The 12,804-nt window shown below is 42.7% G+C and overlaps 1 protein-coding gene across 1 annotated transcript in view; it reads right to left on the bottom strand.

The window, feature by feature from the left end:
- Positions 1-12,804, bottom strand: part of FAM179B (family with sequence similarity 179, member B) — a 48,776-nt gene that overhangs the window by 23,958 nt on the left and 12,014 nt on the right. The window contains exons 3-8 of the mRNA XM_009893920.1: positions 9,444-9,600; positions 7,903-8,037; positions 5,932-6,266; positions 4,962-5,013; positions 3,655-3,920; positions 1,572-1,804 (exon numbers count right to left, since the gene is read on the bottom strand). Coding sequence (XP_009892222.1) covers positions 1,572-1,804; positions 3,655-3,920; positions 4,962-5,013; positions 5,932-6,266; positions 7,903-8,037; positions 9,444-9,600 — 1,178 coding nt within the window. The remainder of the gene's footprint in view (positions 1-1,571; positions 1,805-3,654; positions 3,921-4,961; positions 5,014-5,931; positions 6,267-7,902; positions 8,038-9,443; positions 9,601-12,804) is intronic.

Below are 12,804 nucleotides of genomic sequence, written 5' to 3'. Positions count from 1 at the left end.
TTTGAATATTGAAGATGACTGAACCCAGAGCCCTGCGCTGTTACGTACTGTGCACACCCACCTAACAGTCCCGGGGAAAGCCCAGCTCTTCCACTGTCTGCTCGCACCGAAATGCGCGTAACTAGAGGACTGGCTTTTAAGATCTTGAGGAAATCCCACGCTTCAGAAACTTCACTAATACCAGTATCAAGTTCCCATCGCTTACAGTAGTCTATCAGTGGATAAACTGATCCTTCTAAAAGCCAATACACAGGAGAAGCCTACATTTTTGTTGCCCGACTACACAGCTATTGGGAACAGAAAACGCCAATTTCCAGTGCTCACAAACCAGCATCTGAACTAAACTCTCTGAATTTTTTATGAATGTTCCAAGGCTCTTAAGGTCTTCTGGGATATATTTTGTCACTTCTACAGATTCAGTCTTCCTGCCAGCTGTTCCCTCTCTTCCTTGCTAGTTCAGAATTCCCCTATCTTCGAATCCTGTAAAACATTAAGCTTGTGTGTCACGGAATGATGGAAATGGCATGTTGTACTGAATACGTCCTAATCAAAACCATGCCTGGAAGAACATCATACATAGAATCTTACAGTCTTGACTTTTTAGGTGTTCTAGCATTTTTCATTTTTAAGATTACTTTTAAACTTGTGATTCAGCAGTAAAAAGACTTAACAGCTGTGAAAATCCTCCGTTTCTGAATCATTCCGGTCTCCGTCTGTCCCAAAAACCTTTATTTTGTACACTCCCTCTCTTCCTTCCTCTTCTGTCAATACAGTTGTATGCCAGTTAGATTAAGATGCATTTAGTAGCCACAATCATAAAAGATATCTTTGGATCAGAGCTGCAAGGAGCTTTATCATGGGCTCTCAGAGCTGAAAAGGAGATTCTGTACTGCAAAATTTGCAAAATTCCATAAAAACGTTTTTATTTCATTAAAAAATAAAACAGTTTATATTGCTAATCACCAATTGGGTCATTGCTCTTTACAATCAGAGCAGCGCGTGTCATCACACTATTGCTTTTTACAAGAGGTCTGTGAAGGCATTTTAAATTAACAACAATCGGTCAGGAATAAAATGGGAACAGTTCAGGATTCACAATAGTAAGAAACATCTACATTGTCTCCCTCTTATTGCAAAAAACCAATCCGTTCCTTATTCAGATTCCAGGCTATAATAAGCAAACCTTATCCTTCCTCTTAACTCATTCTTCTTCTTACTCATTTGTTTAGGCTATGGTTCACATACCTGCTATGGCAGGCTAAAGCCTTAATAAAATATTTACTACCACTGGCAGGACTTCGCCAACTGCACTGTGTTACTGTGGCTGCACAGGGGAACTCTGTCAAATTAAAAGCCAGCACAAACTAGAATAATACAATTACGCAGCTATTGTAAAGAGCAATATATTTTTAGACAGGAAATAATTCACATATAAAAATCAAGCTAGTAAGCAAAGCAATCTTATATTAAAAAATCTATTACGGATTGCACTCCCTTTAAGATTTGAATACCACCAGCAGAGACTGGGTGTAAGAATTTCAAAGCAGCGTTAACACTCGAGTTCCACTCACGTTATTCTCCTCCTCTGGGGGACTGTGGACACAGGCGAGGTCAGAGACTCCTGGCTGTAAACTCCGCTTTCGCTGCAGGAGCCCACGCTCGGGGAGGAAGTGTGGGAGGGGGAATCCACGGACAGATCCAGTTTAAGAGCAGAATCGGGACTTTCAAGATCTGAAATGTTGCTGCTTAGCTTTGCCCTCTTCTTAGCGGCACTGTTTCGTAGAGATCTAAGTGAATTCTGCATCTAAACGGGATTGAAAACAAAATGACAGGTTTTATTCACTGCATAGGAAAAAAACTTTTTTTAAGCAAAAGAAAGGATGTTTCTGAGCGTCCAGGGCACGGAAGTTCAGCACCCATACCTCTACTGGGCAATGGGACTCAATATTTACATCGGTTATGCAGTACTGTAACAATCCCTTTCACTGTTTGGCTTCACAAGAATAACCACGCTATTAAAGGCAAATTCCCGCAGACACTGTATCCTACCTTCATTTTGCAAAACACAAGAACAGATTCCGGCAAAAATAAACCAGCTCCTCTTACCTTTTTTAACAGACTAAAGGAAGCGTTTGACGGCTGCTAATACACACAACTGGGACCTCGGGATTTTCACACCTGAACTGCACAAAGATGCAAAATAGGCAGAAGTGAATGCTGAAAACTGTGCCCAGCGAGCACAGCTCCTACTCAAATAAGCAAGAAAATCTGTAATGACGACAGCTCTGCTGCATATTCTTTCCTCTTTTTACTGAATATGTTTGATGTAAAAAAAGTTCTTCCCTTATCCTTTAGCACCTAAATTACTTTCAGTAGTGATTCCAGGATGGAAGATAAAGATAGTCAGGCAAAGCCATTAAGTCCAAGTGCAACTGCTCTCAGATCCACAGGGACTAAAGACAGGATTTGAGATTCAAACAATGTCTACGAACTGTGACTGCAATATGGACGTGTTGCAGGGGAGCATGCGGGGAAGACCATACAAGATCCAATCCTACGTGCTACCTGTGCCTCTCACATAATTAACGCCGCAGTGGTGTGGATGTGTACTGCTGAGGGTACTGTGGATACAGTTCCACCTCTCCACCACCCCCTGAAATAATCCGCCATGCCTCTGCGGCATTTTTCTATGTTCGGCACCGGTGCAGCTCTTTGGGATTTCTCAAACATCAGAGAGACTCGAGCAAGGATGAGTGCCAGGATCCTTCGGCAGGCACTGGGCACAGCGGCCGGGGCTGGCACACAGATAGGCTCCATACACACCAGCAAAGGGAAACGCTACAATAAGTCTGTTTGACAAGTCTCATGGGTCACAGAAGGTAGATATTTTTAAAGGTATTAAATATTTCAAATATTTTCTAAGTCATGGGCTGAGCAGCACGCTCAAAACATTGGCCACTGAATACACATAATAGGCCCAAATTATGACTAGTGGATTTCCACATACAGGAGGGATGCTGACCTGCCAAACCTACTGCCAAATGGGTCTGTGTCATAGCAAAGAGCTGCAGGTGACACCGCACTCATCCAGCTTCCCATCAGTTCTTCTCATTTTACTCCATGAAAAAATGACCAAATTCTGAGAGGGCTGGGACATCCCACTGCGTGGGAATCAGGGACAGCCCGCCTCAGCAAAGCCGGGAGGCGGAGGAAACTCCCAGGCTGAGTCAAATGAACCTTCATCAAGGAAGCTGTTTGTTATTTCGGGCCCTTTGCTATAACTAAAGAGAGGATTATTACTTAAATCTGACATTAAATTTAAAATGAAGGCAATATAATGAGAACAAAAGCTGTATAAAGGCCTGCAGTTCTGCCATGGTACTACGATAACTGAAAACATTAACAACTTTGGCTCTGAGAAAAACAGGGGAAATTGAGATGTCGGGAACAAACGCTGGAAGTACACTTCAACACTGGTGTTTATTGCTTTACTTCGCTTCTATCAGACACCCAATGGTATCTCACTGAAAAGTCACCATACTGATGAGAGTGTCACGAAATTTAAGTCAGAAACATTATTTTGTAGCTCTTGCTTAGAAAAAAACTTACAATATTTCAACTGTTAAAAGTGCGATAGGTCGTATTTAAACCAACCTCTTCTTGGTCCACTTCCTCATCATCAACATTTAGCTCTGCGAGATCAGCTGCAAGCGTCCTATCCGCTTCACTCAGCCATGTGTCCTCACACTCTTCGTTTCTCCACTTTGTCACATTTAATTCAACCTTATCGGGCAGCGGGCTCGCCAGGCGCGGTATGGGGGGGACGGGTCTGGTCCCGTTCAGGCCCCTGCGGGAGGCCGGGTGTCTCACCAGGGTGGGCTTCAGCTGCAGAGGAGACTGTTTCTCCTGCAAATTCTCCCCTGAAGAAGACACAAGCAGATGTCAGTCCTTTGGAGGGCCAGCAGGAACACAGCACTCACCAGAGTAAACTTCATGTCTCATTTCTGTATCACACCAGAAAACTCCTTTTACAACGAGGTGAGTGATAAAGAAAACATACTTACACACCCAGTTTTATTTACTATTATAAATACATTTCAAGGACATTTTGTTTGGCTGAATATGAAAAAAAATGAGTAAAACCAGTAAGAACATAAAACCAGCTGTACTGAGTGGGACAAAAGGCCTGTCCCCTAACAAGGTAAGGAACCAACACTTAAGAGTATTTAGGAATTAAATACGTAGGAGTATTTAGGAAGTTCCTCGGTCAGAGGTCTGACACTAGCTGACCCACCCTCCCGGTACGCACCTCCACTTCCTTCATCAATAAATTCTTGCTTTAGGCATCTTCAGCAGCCTGCAGTAGTCGGCTACACAACGAGCATTATAAAACAATTTTATTTGAAACCTGATGTCACCGAAGCCCTTCCTCAGCTCCTTCATGCATGCATGTATTCATGTGTATAAATATACACACTTACACACACACAGATGAAAGGAAGTTCCTCAACAAGAGAACTATCTACAAAAGTAGATGTGATTCCCTAACCAACTTTATTTTTATACCATTCATAATTTGAAACTTTCAACATTCCTCTTCCAACATCAAGTTTCTAAATGTGCCAAACCCCCATTCCTGAATACATACTTACACACATTTTTCAATATTTAATTTTACCAAACCATTGGGATGTTGCCAGACTTGCATCCTTGCATGCTATTTTCTGTTACCTCCTGACTCTACCTTTTCCATCTCCCTGCATTTCAAGCTCAGTTACCCATCTCTTCTACTTTTAGTATCTCCTTTTAAAAAATATAAACTAGTGTCTCATGCACATGCATACCAACGTATACTTAGTATCTTCAACAAGTACTTAACTTTCTTAATTAAATAAAAAAGACTGGTGCTCCTGTAAGCTGCTGCAACAACAATAAAGATATTCTAAAGAAACAGAAAATACCTGAAATGCCTACAGATAATGTACAGAAAATCAGCAAGTGATGAACACTCATCTGCAAGATAAAATTAGATGCATCCCAATGACTTCCAAAAATTAGTTTAGAAATTTTCTATATATGTGGAAAAATATGTGTCTCAATGAAGATGAATTTTAAAACAGATTTCTTTAAATCAGTGCAAAATTGTATGGTGAAATTGTTACTTTACTTACAGAAGGTACGCTCATGAATGATTAGGAATCAGTTTAAGCTAAATAGATACTAAATCTATTTTTAACCTAAAGTAAGATTGCCTTTAGTAAGTATTTGAAAGAAATCAGCTAAATTGTTTAAGCAACTGTAATACAATAAACTTAAAACTGTTTCAGGTTAACCGATGCGCGCATGAGGTCTTCGGAGACAGAGGAAACTGGCGCAGGAACAGCAACCTCTGCCATTAGCTGTCAGCGTAACGGGGGATGAAACCTGCACCGACCCCACTCAGCAGCGATGGAGCTGTTTGTAACTGTTATTCTGAGTGTGTGAAATCCGATAGATAGGTTTCCAAAGGCACATAAAGAGGCAAAAAGTCAAAATGGAAAAAGTAATATTTTCTTGCACAGATATTAATTAGAATATGAAAAGTAACAGTTATTTCTGTATTGGCTTTCTTTAAAAGTGCTAGATTTTGGAATTTGGTTTTATATCAGTTGGAAGGTAAACTTTTCACTGACGCATTACTGACAAGGAAAGCAGAGCTGTCGCACGGATATTATGCTTTCTCTCACATATTTAAAAGACAAAAGGAACAAAGCGTGCTAGTATATAAAACTACGAAAATACAGAGACTTCACTTTTAAGAAGAAGCCTCCAGTGATGTGACTCGACTAGCACAGCTGTAAAACCCTCACATTTCTAGTTGCAAGTGGGGTGTTGTGTAATTCCCCACTGTAGGTTTTCTGACCACTGCTTGAAGCCCCTCAAAACGCAAACCTGAAATCCGTTTTCATTATATCGAACAACATTCCTACCTGTGTCGTCTCCTGACTTTTGACTGAGAAGCTGCTTCTGTGAACTAGGCTTAGGCAGCCCTTCAAAGCTTTTAAGAGGCCAGGAGTTGGCGAAGTTCATGGTATTATCTTGGGACTTCTTTGGAGAGTCCGCTGGAGGGGAGCCGTGCTTTGGGCTGTTCCTGGGCGATGACAGAGGGTAGGACGGCAGAATGAAGGCCCCCTGCCTTGCAGTAGGACCCTGCAGGGACCCGGTATGCTCTGCTTGATGGCAAAAACTTCTCTGGGTCTTGCTGGAAAAATTTAGGCTGGCACAAACTGAGCAAAGAAAAGAGAACAGTATTTGTGGTAAGTAGCCTCTTTGACAGCTCTTATTACAGTAATTTACAATGAAATAATACACGCCCTAGACAGTCGAAATGAAAGGTCAGCATTCTACCCAAGCAAACAGACAAATCACAGAATCACAGAATTTTCAGAGTTGGAAGGGACCTCTAGAGATCATCTAGTCCAACTCCCCAAATCAGCCTACTTCATTTTGCAAACTGCATTGTCCCTCAAAATATCAATTTCCTTTATCTTCATTTGATCAAATGAGTTTGAGCCCAAGCTATTTTGCAGTCATGTTATGAAATGCTACTTTTTAAAACAAATGAGTGAGGCAAGTAGATTGAACATGGTTCTGTTGCTTGTCGCTCCATATTCCAAGCCTGCATAGCATAAAATTTGCAAACACGTCTCAAAACTCAGTGTTACAAATAAACCACAAATGTTATAAATTCTACTTCTTTAAAAAAAAAAAAAAAAATATCTTTTTCCAGAAAGCAGTAGGTCAAAAATTGAAAGTGTCAAGTTGGAACTAGACTGTTTCAATTGTTTCCCATGAAAACCAGACGCGTGTTCCCCACACGCACTCAAACTTTTAGCCGTGCAAAAGAGGCCAAGTTTTAACAAAGTTCCTGACAGCCTTCTGAAGACCGAGGCTAAGAGAAGAGCACATCAACTTGGTTGTCAGAGGCAACGAACAAAGGGGAAATTTCTCCTTTCTTCCCATCGGCATGAGAAAAACACAGTATCCGGAGCCCATAAGAGGCCAGGAGCAAACTGGGTAGCTGAAGGTCCTATACGGCTTCCAAGGAGCCTGTCAGCTCTGGCCCTTGCCCAGCACGTCTGGACCACTCAAACCAGCTCCGTCCACAGATTTGGTTCCATTACCATCTATTCCTCTAGACAGTGCGTTTATTCCTTCACTAAGTGTACATCTGGCATTTTTATTATTATTACTAGTGAGGAACAGACAAGTTTCGATGTGTTACAGGTCCTGATCTCTCTTAGCCTCCCGCCCCAGGGTTAAGGTGCGCTCACCAGCAGGAAGCGCCCCTGGAACAACAGCACCCTGCCTATCTGCCCAGGAAAAGCTGTACAGAGACCACCCCAAATTAAAGCAACGATAGGAGAATTAAAAGCTTTATGTGCGCCAGCACAGTGGCTGTGCAGCGCGCCGAGGTCGCCTCCACCCGGCCGTGGTGGCCAGCGGAACGACGCAGGCTCTGCCGCCTCCTGCCGAGACCCCTCGGCTGCCTCCCAGCCCTCAGAGAGGACCAGAACGGGTACGGTACTGGAGGACGAGGCTCCCACCTGGCCCCTGCTGGTAAGCAGGCTGGACTGATCTGAGCTATAACATTAACAGAACTTAAACCAATCTGTTTTTCAAAAAAAGTTCAGATTCTGTTGCAGCACCACTTTTTATACAGCACACGGATACAGTCCGATACCAAAGGTGTGGGTGGCAAATTAGTAGCCATGAATGAAAGGCAGGGAGGCACAAATACGTCTGAATAGGGACGGAATAGTATTTTAGTAATAGTTTTTACTTCTTAAGGCAGCACAGAAATAAAGAGATATTTCCAAAGTTGATATACATGGACTTGCGATACAGTTGGAATCCACGTACCTTTGTCTTGCTGACAGCTATTTAATCCTAAAAATTGTAAATCAGAGTCCACACTACCACTCTTCCCACGTGTCTGTGTGTATCCAAGCGCTCCACATTTCCCTGAAATTTGCGGCTGATGAGAGCCCATAGCACCTTTCAAAAGAAAAACACAGATAACTAGATAAATTCTTAGCATATGGTATTCAATGGAAAATATAAATAGTATTTAACAGTGAATTAAGACTCTGTCTAACTTTCAGTGTAAAATATAACTACTTTGAAAGTCTTTAATTCAAGAGTTTCTATGCAACCTCTTAGTACTCTTGATAGGCACACACTGGAAAAATAGCTGGCTGTTCTTCCAGGGCACTTTGCCAACTGAGAACTGTAGGGGGTCAAAAGAAAAACCCAGAACAATCCCCTCTTTGAATATATGACAATAAAGGGAAGACAACACCTTAAACCCCCCACAATGCAGTGAGTTTCTTTAGCGTGATGTCACTCCTAGCATAGCAGCGAGGAAACTTTGCATGCCACACGTGTCAGCGCTCCTCGGCCAAAGCTGAGAACGTAACCTACTGCCAAGCAAAGAGAACAAAGCAGGTCTGGTCTTGCCTGGTCTTTTCATGTGCCTTTGGCTATCAAAATACAAATAACTGAGTCTACATTGCTAGTACAAATTAAGCAGAGCATTATACCTACAGTCTTCTACAAACCCCATTTTCAAAAACAAGACTTTGTCAGTTTTTTAAAAGAATCTTTAGCACTTGCTCTTCAGCCAGCTTTCCACCCTAGCTGCTTACACAAAGCAAGGAGAAGTAATATGCAAATCTAGAACAGATACGCACTCCTCTGCTCTCCTGAACAGCCTACCATACATAAATGTGACCTTCCCAACATGTTGTCCAGTATTTCATATGCTGTTGCCACTGCCAGCTAACCCTTGACAGCACACCTCTCAGGATAACAACTGCTATTCCAGCCAACAACGTACTCCTGCTCAGAAGTCAGTAAAATTCTGTGCCTCCTTTTAATTTACCGCTTTATCTGCAATTCATATTGTATTTTACAGTGTGAAAGAATGTTGGTTGAATTATTCGGAATTACATGGTGCCTCTTTTTTCCTAATTCTGCAAAAGCACCAGAAAGCTCTGTATCTCAGGGATATCTCCCGAGTCCTTTTGTTCAATACATCTGGTCACATAACCACAGTGGATTTCTTTTTGGTCTTGCTCTCTGCAAAAAAAAGCTGATCTATAAACTTTCTTGGGTCTATCTAAAACTGGTGAAAATCTGTGTGTAGAGCAGGACTGGAGAAGAGTGGTCTCAGTCCCGAGATGGCTTCTCCAGGAGCAGAAGAGGGACTGCTGCCGCCTACTTCAGCTGGAGGCACAGCCCTCTGCCCAGGATTCAATTCTTTGTAGTAAATGAAAATAAATAACCACACAAACAATCAACAAATGATAAATCATGCTCCAGAAGCTACAAATTTATGCCCAGGTTCTTCTATATCTATTTTGTAAATACCAGATCAAACACTTTCCTGTGTTAATACTCACCAGCACAAACAGAAGAATGCTCAGAGTTAAAATCTATACTGTTCTGAAATACATTCCTTGAAGCTCTTTTTCTACTAAAAAATAACTCGTCGCTGACCGGTACTCCTTGAGAGGGCCTTAACTTTGAAGAATGAAGAAAATCATTGGATGTAGAGAACTGCAGGAAAAAGGGAAAATAAAGAAACATTCATGTGTGGGAAACGAATGCACAACCCCTCCGGTACAAACAGCAGAATTACCCACGTAACTTTGCCACCCAGACCCCATCGCGGCCCAGACCTGTCTCTTCACAATAAGGCTACACAAACCACTGTTGATATGTTTAAGAAGACAAAAGTGATGGAAAATAGGCAGTTTTCTTCACTATCACTTAAGACAATGAAAACCCAGAGAGTGTGTACGTGAGCCGTATCATCCACCCAGAGAAGCAAACGGGATTCATCACGCGTATACCCACTGAGAAAGCTTCACCAACAAAGAGAGCAAAAAGCAGTGGTGGTTCCTACACCGCGGGACTGGTGACGGTGGGGCAGCGCAGGAGCCCGCGGGTCCGGCTCTCCCTGCCTTGGCCGCAGCCCGTGCCGGAGCCAGCTCCCCGGCCACCGCAGGGCTGGGCGACGGGAGCCACGGAAGGCACCAAAAGGAGCACCCACGGCCAGAAAGCGCCCGGGCAGATGCCTTATTCCACGGTGGCCTGGCGTGCCCTGCGGCAGGGGTGCCATGGAGTGCTGAGAACGGGAGCTGTGGGGCTGGGACATGGCGCTGGGGCCTTCAAACTCATCCCCCTGCGGCCACCTCGCGGCGGGTAACTGCCTAAACCCAAAGCATTAGGTGAGTTTTAAAACCAACTAATTCCGTTTTCCAACCTTCAGCAGTCTCACCTAACCCTTTGTTAAAAGATTGGTAAGAGAAGAGACAAAGCCTTTCACCATTGTGAAACCAGGGGCGAGTTGCCAGGCCAACAGGTCGAACACTCGGACCCCTCACACAAAAAAACGGTGACTATTTTTTAAAACCTTAAACTGTAGCAGAGAGCGCTGTGGCTCAGCAATACGAACGGCCAGACTCCCTTCATTAACAAAAGGCAGTTGATTCCTAAATGCAAACCGCAATTTTGATGAAGGTTTTCTTTCCCCAGCTACCCAATACTTTAAGTATTTTGAGCACTAGAAAACATTTTAGTTGGTTCTCCATTCTCACTCTAATACAGGTTGACACTAATCCCACTCGAGGGAAAAAAAAAACAAAAACAAAAACAAAACAAACTGGTAAAGAGTTGCACTGGTCATCAATTTTGAAAATTAAACATTAACATGTTGAATTATGTACATTAAACTATGTAAGTGTTCAAACAGACAGCAGTTACTTGAAGTGTGGACAAAGCATGCTTCAGATTTACTCTAAAAACTGTATCTGGTAATATCATCACCTTGTAATGAGAACCGGTTGCAGCTAAAGGAAAAATCTGAGGAAGGTAAATACTTAGCAAATAAAATATCATGCTTTAAGTAAAGGTTTCCTGCTTTCTGATTTAATTAGTAAAATCTGTAATTTAAATCATTTCCATGCTACATGAACTCTGCTCTCCCCTTTCGTAGACAGGGCTCCTCACAGAGGTGAAAAGAGAAGTCTGAACAGAAATGGAAATATTTATTCAGTATTGGAAAGAACAGCATCGTGTTAAGCGTAAAACCCTCCTTCACTCAACATACCGATTGTGTGAATGGAGAATTTGTAGTCTAACACACACATAGTACATTCATTTATAAAAATACCTATTTTTTAATTTCACTGAAGATCTCAGTTCACCGTAAAGATGAACTCTGAAACTGAGAACTCCAGAAAAACTCTTGCGCTATGAAACTGCAGTTCTCTGTTAGTCCGTAACTCAATTTCTCCTCACCGCACAGCCTGGCCCAGGCGACGCAAGCTGTGCTCGACAGCGAGAAACCAGTGACGGCAAACTGGGGAGAGCCACGGCACAGCCAGGCGAAAGCAGCCAGCTCTGAGCGCTGCTGGATGTTCCACGCGCAGGATAAAGTGCACGGGAATTTAACGGACTACCGTGTCTTGAAAGTTAAATGACTGGAGCAAATAGGCAGCAGTTAAATGCTCCAGTGTCTTGAGGAGTTTAAATTTAGTATTTCATGTTTTAATGGGGTTCACAAAAGCATCAGAAAATAAAGCACGGCCAGAACTTAAAACTGGAAGTGGCACAGTCATGAGATGACCAGCATGGCTATAAGTGTGTTCTAATCGGTTTTAGATCATTATAATATTTACTTTGTCACATAAGATCTTAAAAATAGAATTTTTTATGGTTATGGAATATAGACAAAAAGCTTTAAAAGTTTCCAGAAAACCTTCAGGTGCCTTCCAAGTAAAGAAGATTCCCAGCACGTTAGCAGGACATACCTACAAGCCGAGAGAAATGAAATCGCCATACCCTACCAACGAGACTCCTTGAAAAAATAAACCTCACAATTCAAACTTCTAAATTACATACTTCTAATTCTGCTCCCTCTAAGACTGTCCCTTAAAACCGCAATAAAAATAACTCACACACGGTACCCATCAGCAGTGAATAAATAAGCGAAGCGGCAATTTGCCTGTATTTCCACGTAGCGCCTTACAAACCCAAGCAGCGCGCTGCCCGGGGCACCAAGGCACACGCGACGGGGGCACAGGCTGGAATGGAACAGCCTCGCTGCTCCCGGCGGGGCTTTTGTGGTTAACAAAAATGGCAAAAATTTCATCTTTACTTACAAAAACGCACGTTCCAATTTACTGTTATGCACTGCATTTCGTGCGCTCCAAGTCCAGCAGATGGGATTAAAGTCAGCCGCACAACAAGGCAAAGTCGCCAGTGTGCAGCGTTTTAAGCAAATCCACCAAAATGCTCAAAAGCTTAAAACTTTACATAAAATCTTCCTCCCTGAAAGCCAGTGCGAATGCAGGACCGGACTTTTTAATTCGCCTTCAGGGATTAGACTCTCACTTAAAATACTTGTGGGCAACTGCTTAGTCCAATGCATACGACAGCGAGGGAAAACTTAAGGAGCCTCAATACAAAATGAATCATCTGCATCCCATTTTTAATGACGACGGCAGCAGGAATCCAGCAGGTATGAAATGCTTTAGTGAGATCAGAGCAGGAAATAAGAAGTTTTGCAAAGAATAAGAAACAAGTTCCAATTGCTGGATATACAGTAAGAACAACGACGTAAATGACAGCAGCAGTACCGGTAACACCCAGCGCTACGCGGGCTTTTTATCGCCCGGGCACCCTGAGGAACGCTCATTTTACTTTACAAATGAGAAAAAGAACAGCAGCTGAACGGGTGAAGCGGTCTGTTCCAGG

Source organism: Charadrius vociferus, unplaced genomic scaffold (genome assembly GCF_000708025.1).
Source record: "Charadrius vociferus isolate BGI_N301 unplaced genomic scaffold, ASM70802v2 scaffold49, whole genome shotgun sequence".
Lineage (NCBI taxonomy): Eukaryota > Metazoa > Chordata > Aves > Charadriiformes > Charadriidae > Charadrius > Charadrius vociferus.
The sequence above is the reverse complement of the archived record's forward strand: the minus strand, read 5'-3'. Positions and strand labels throughout refer to the sequence as shown.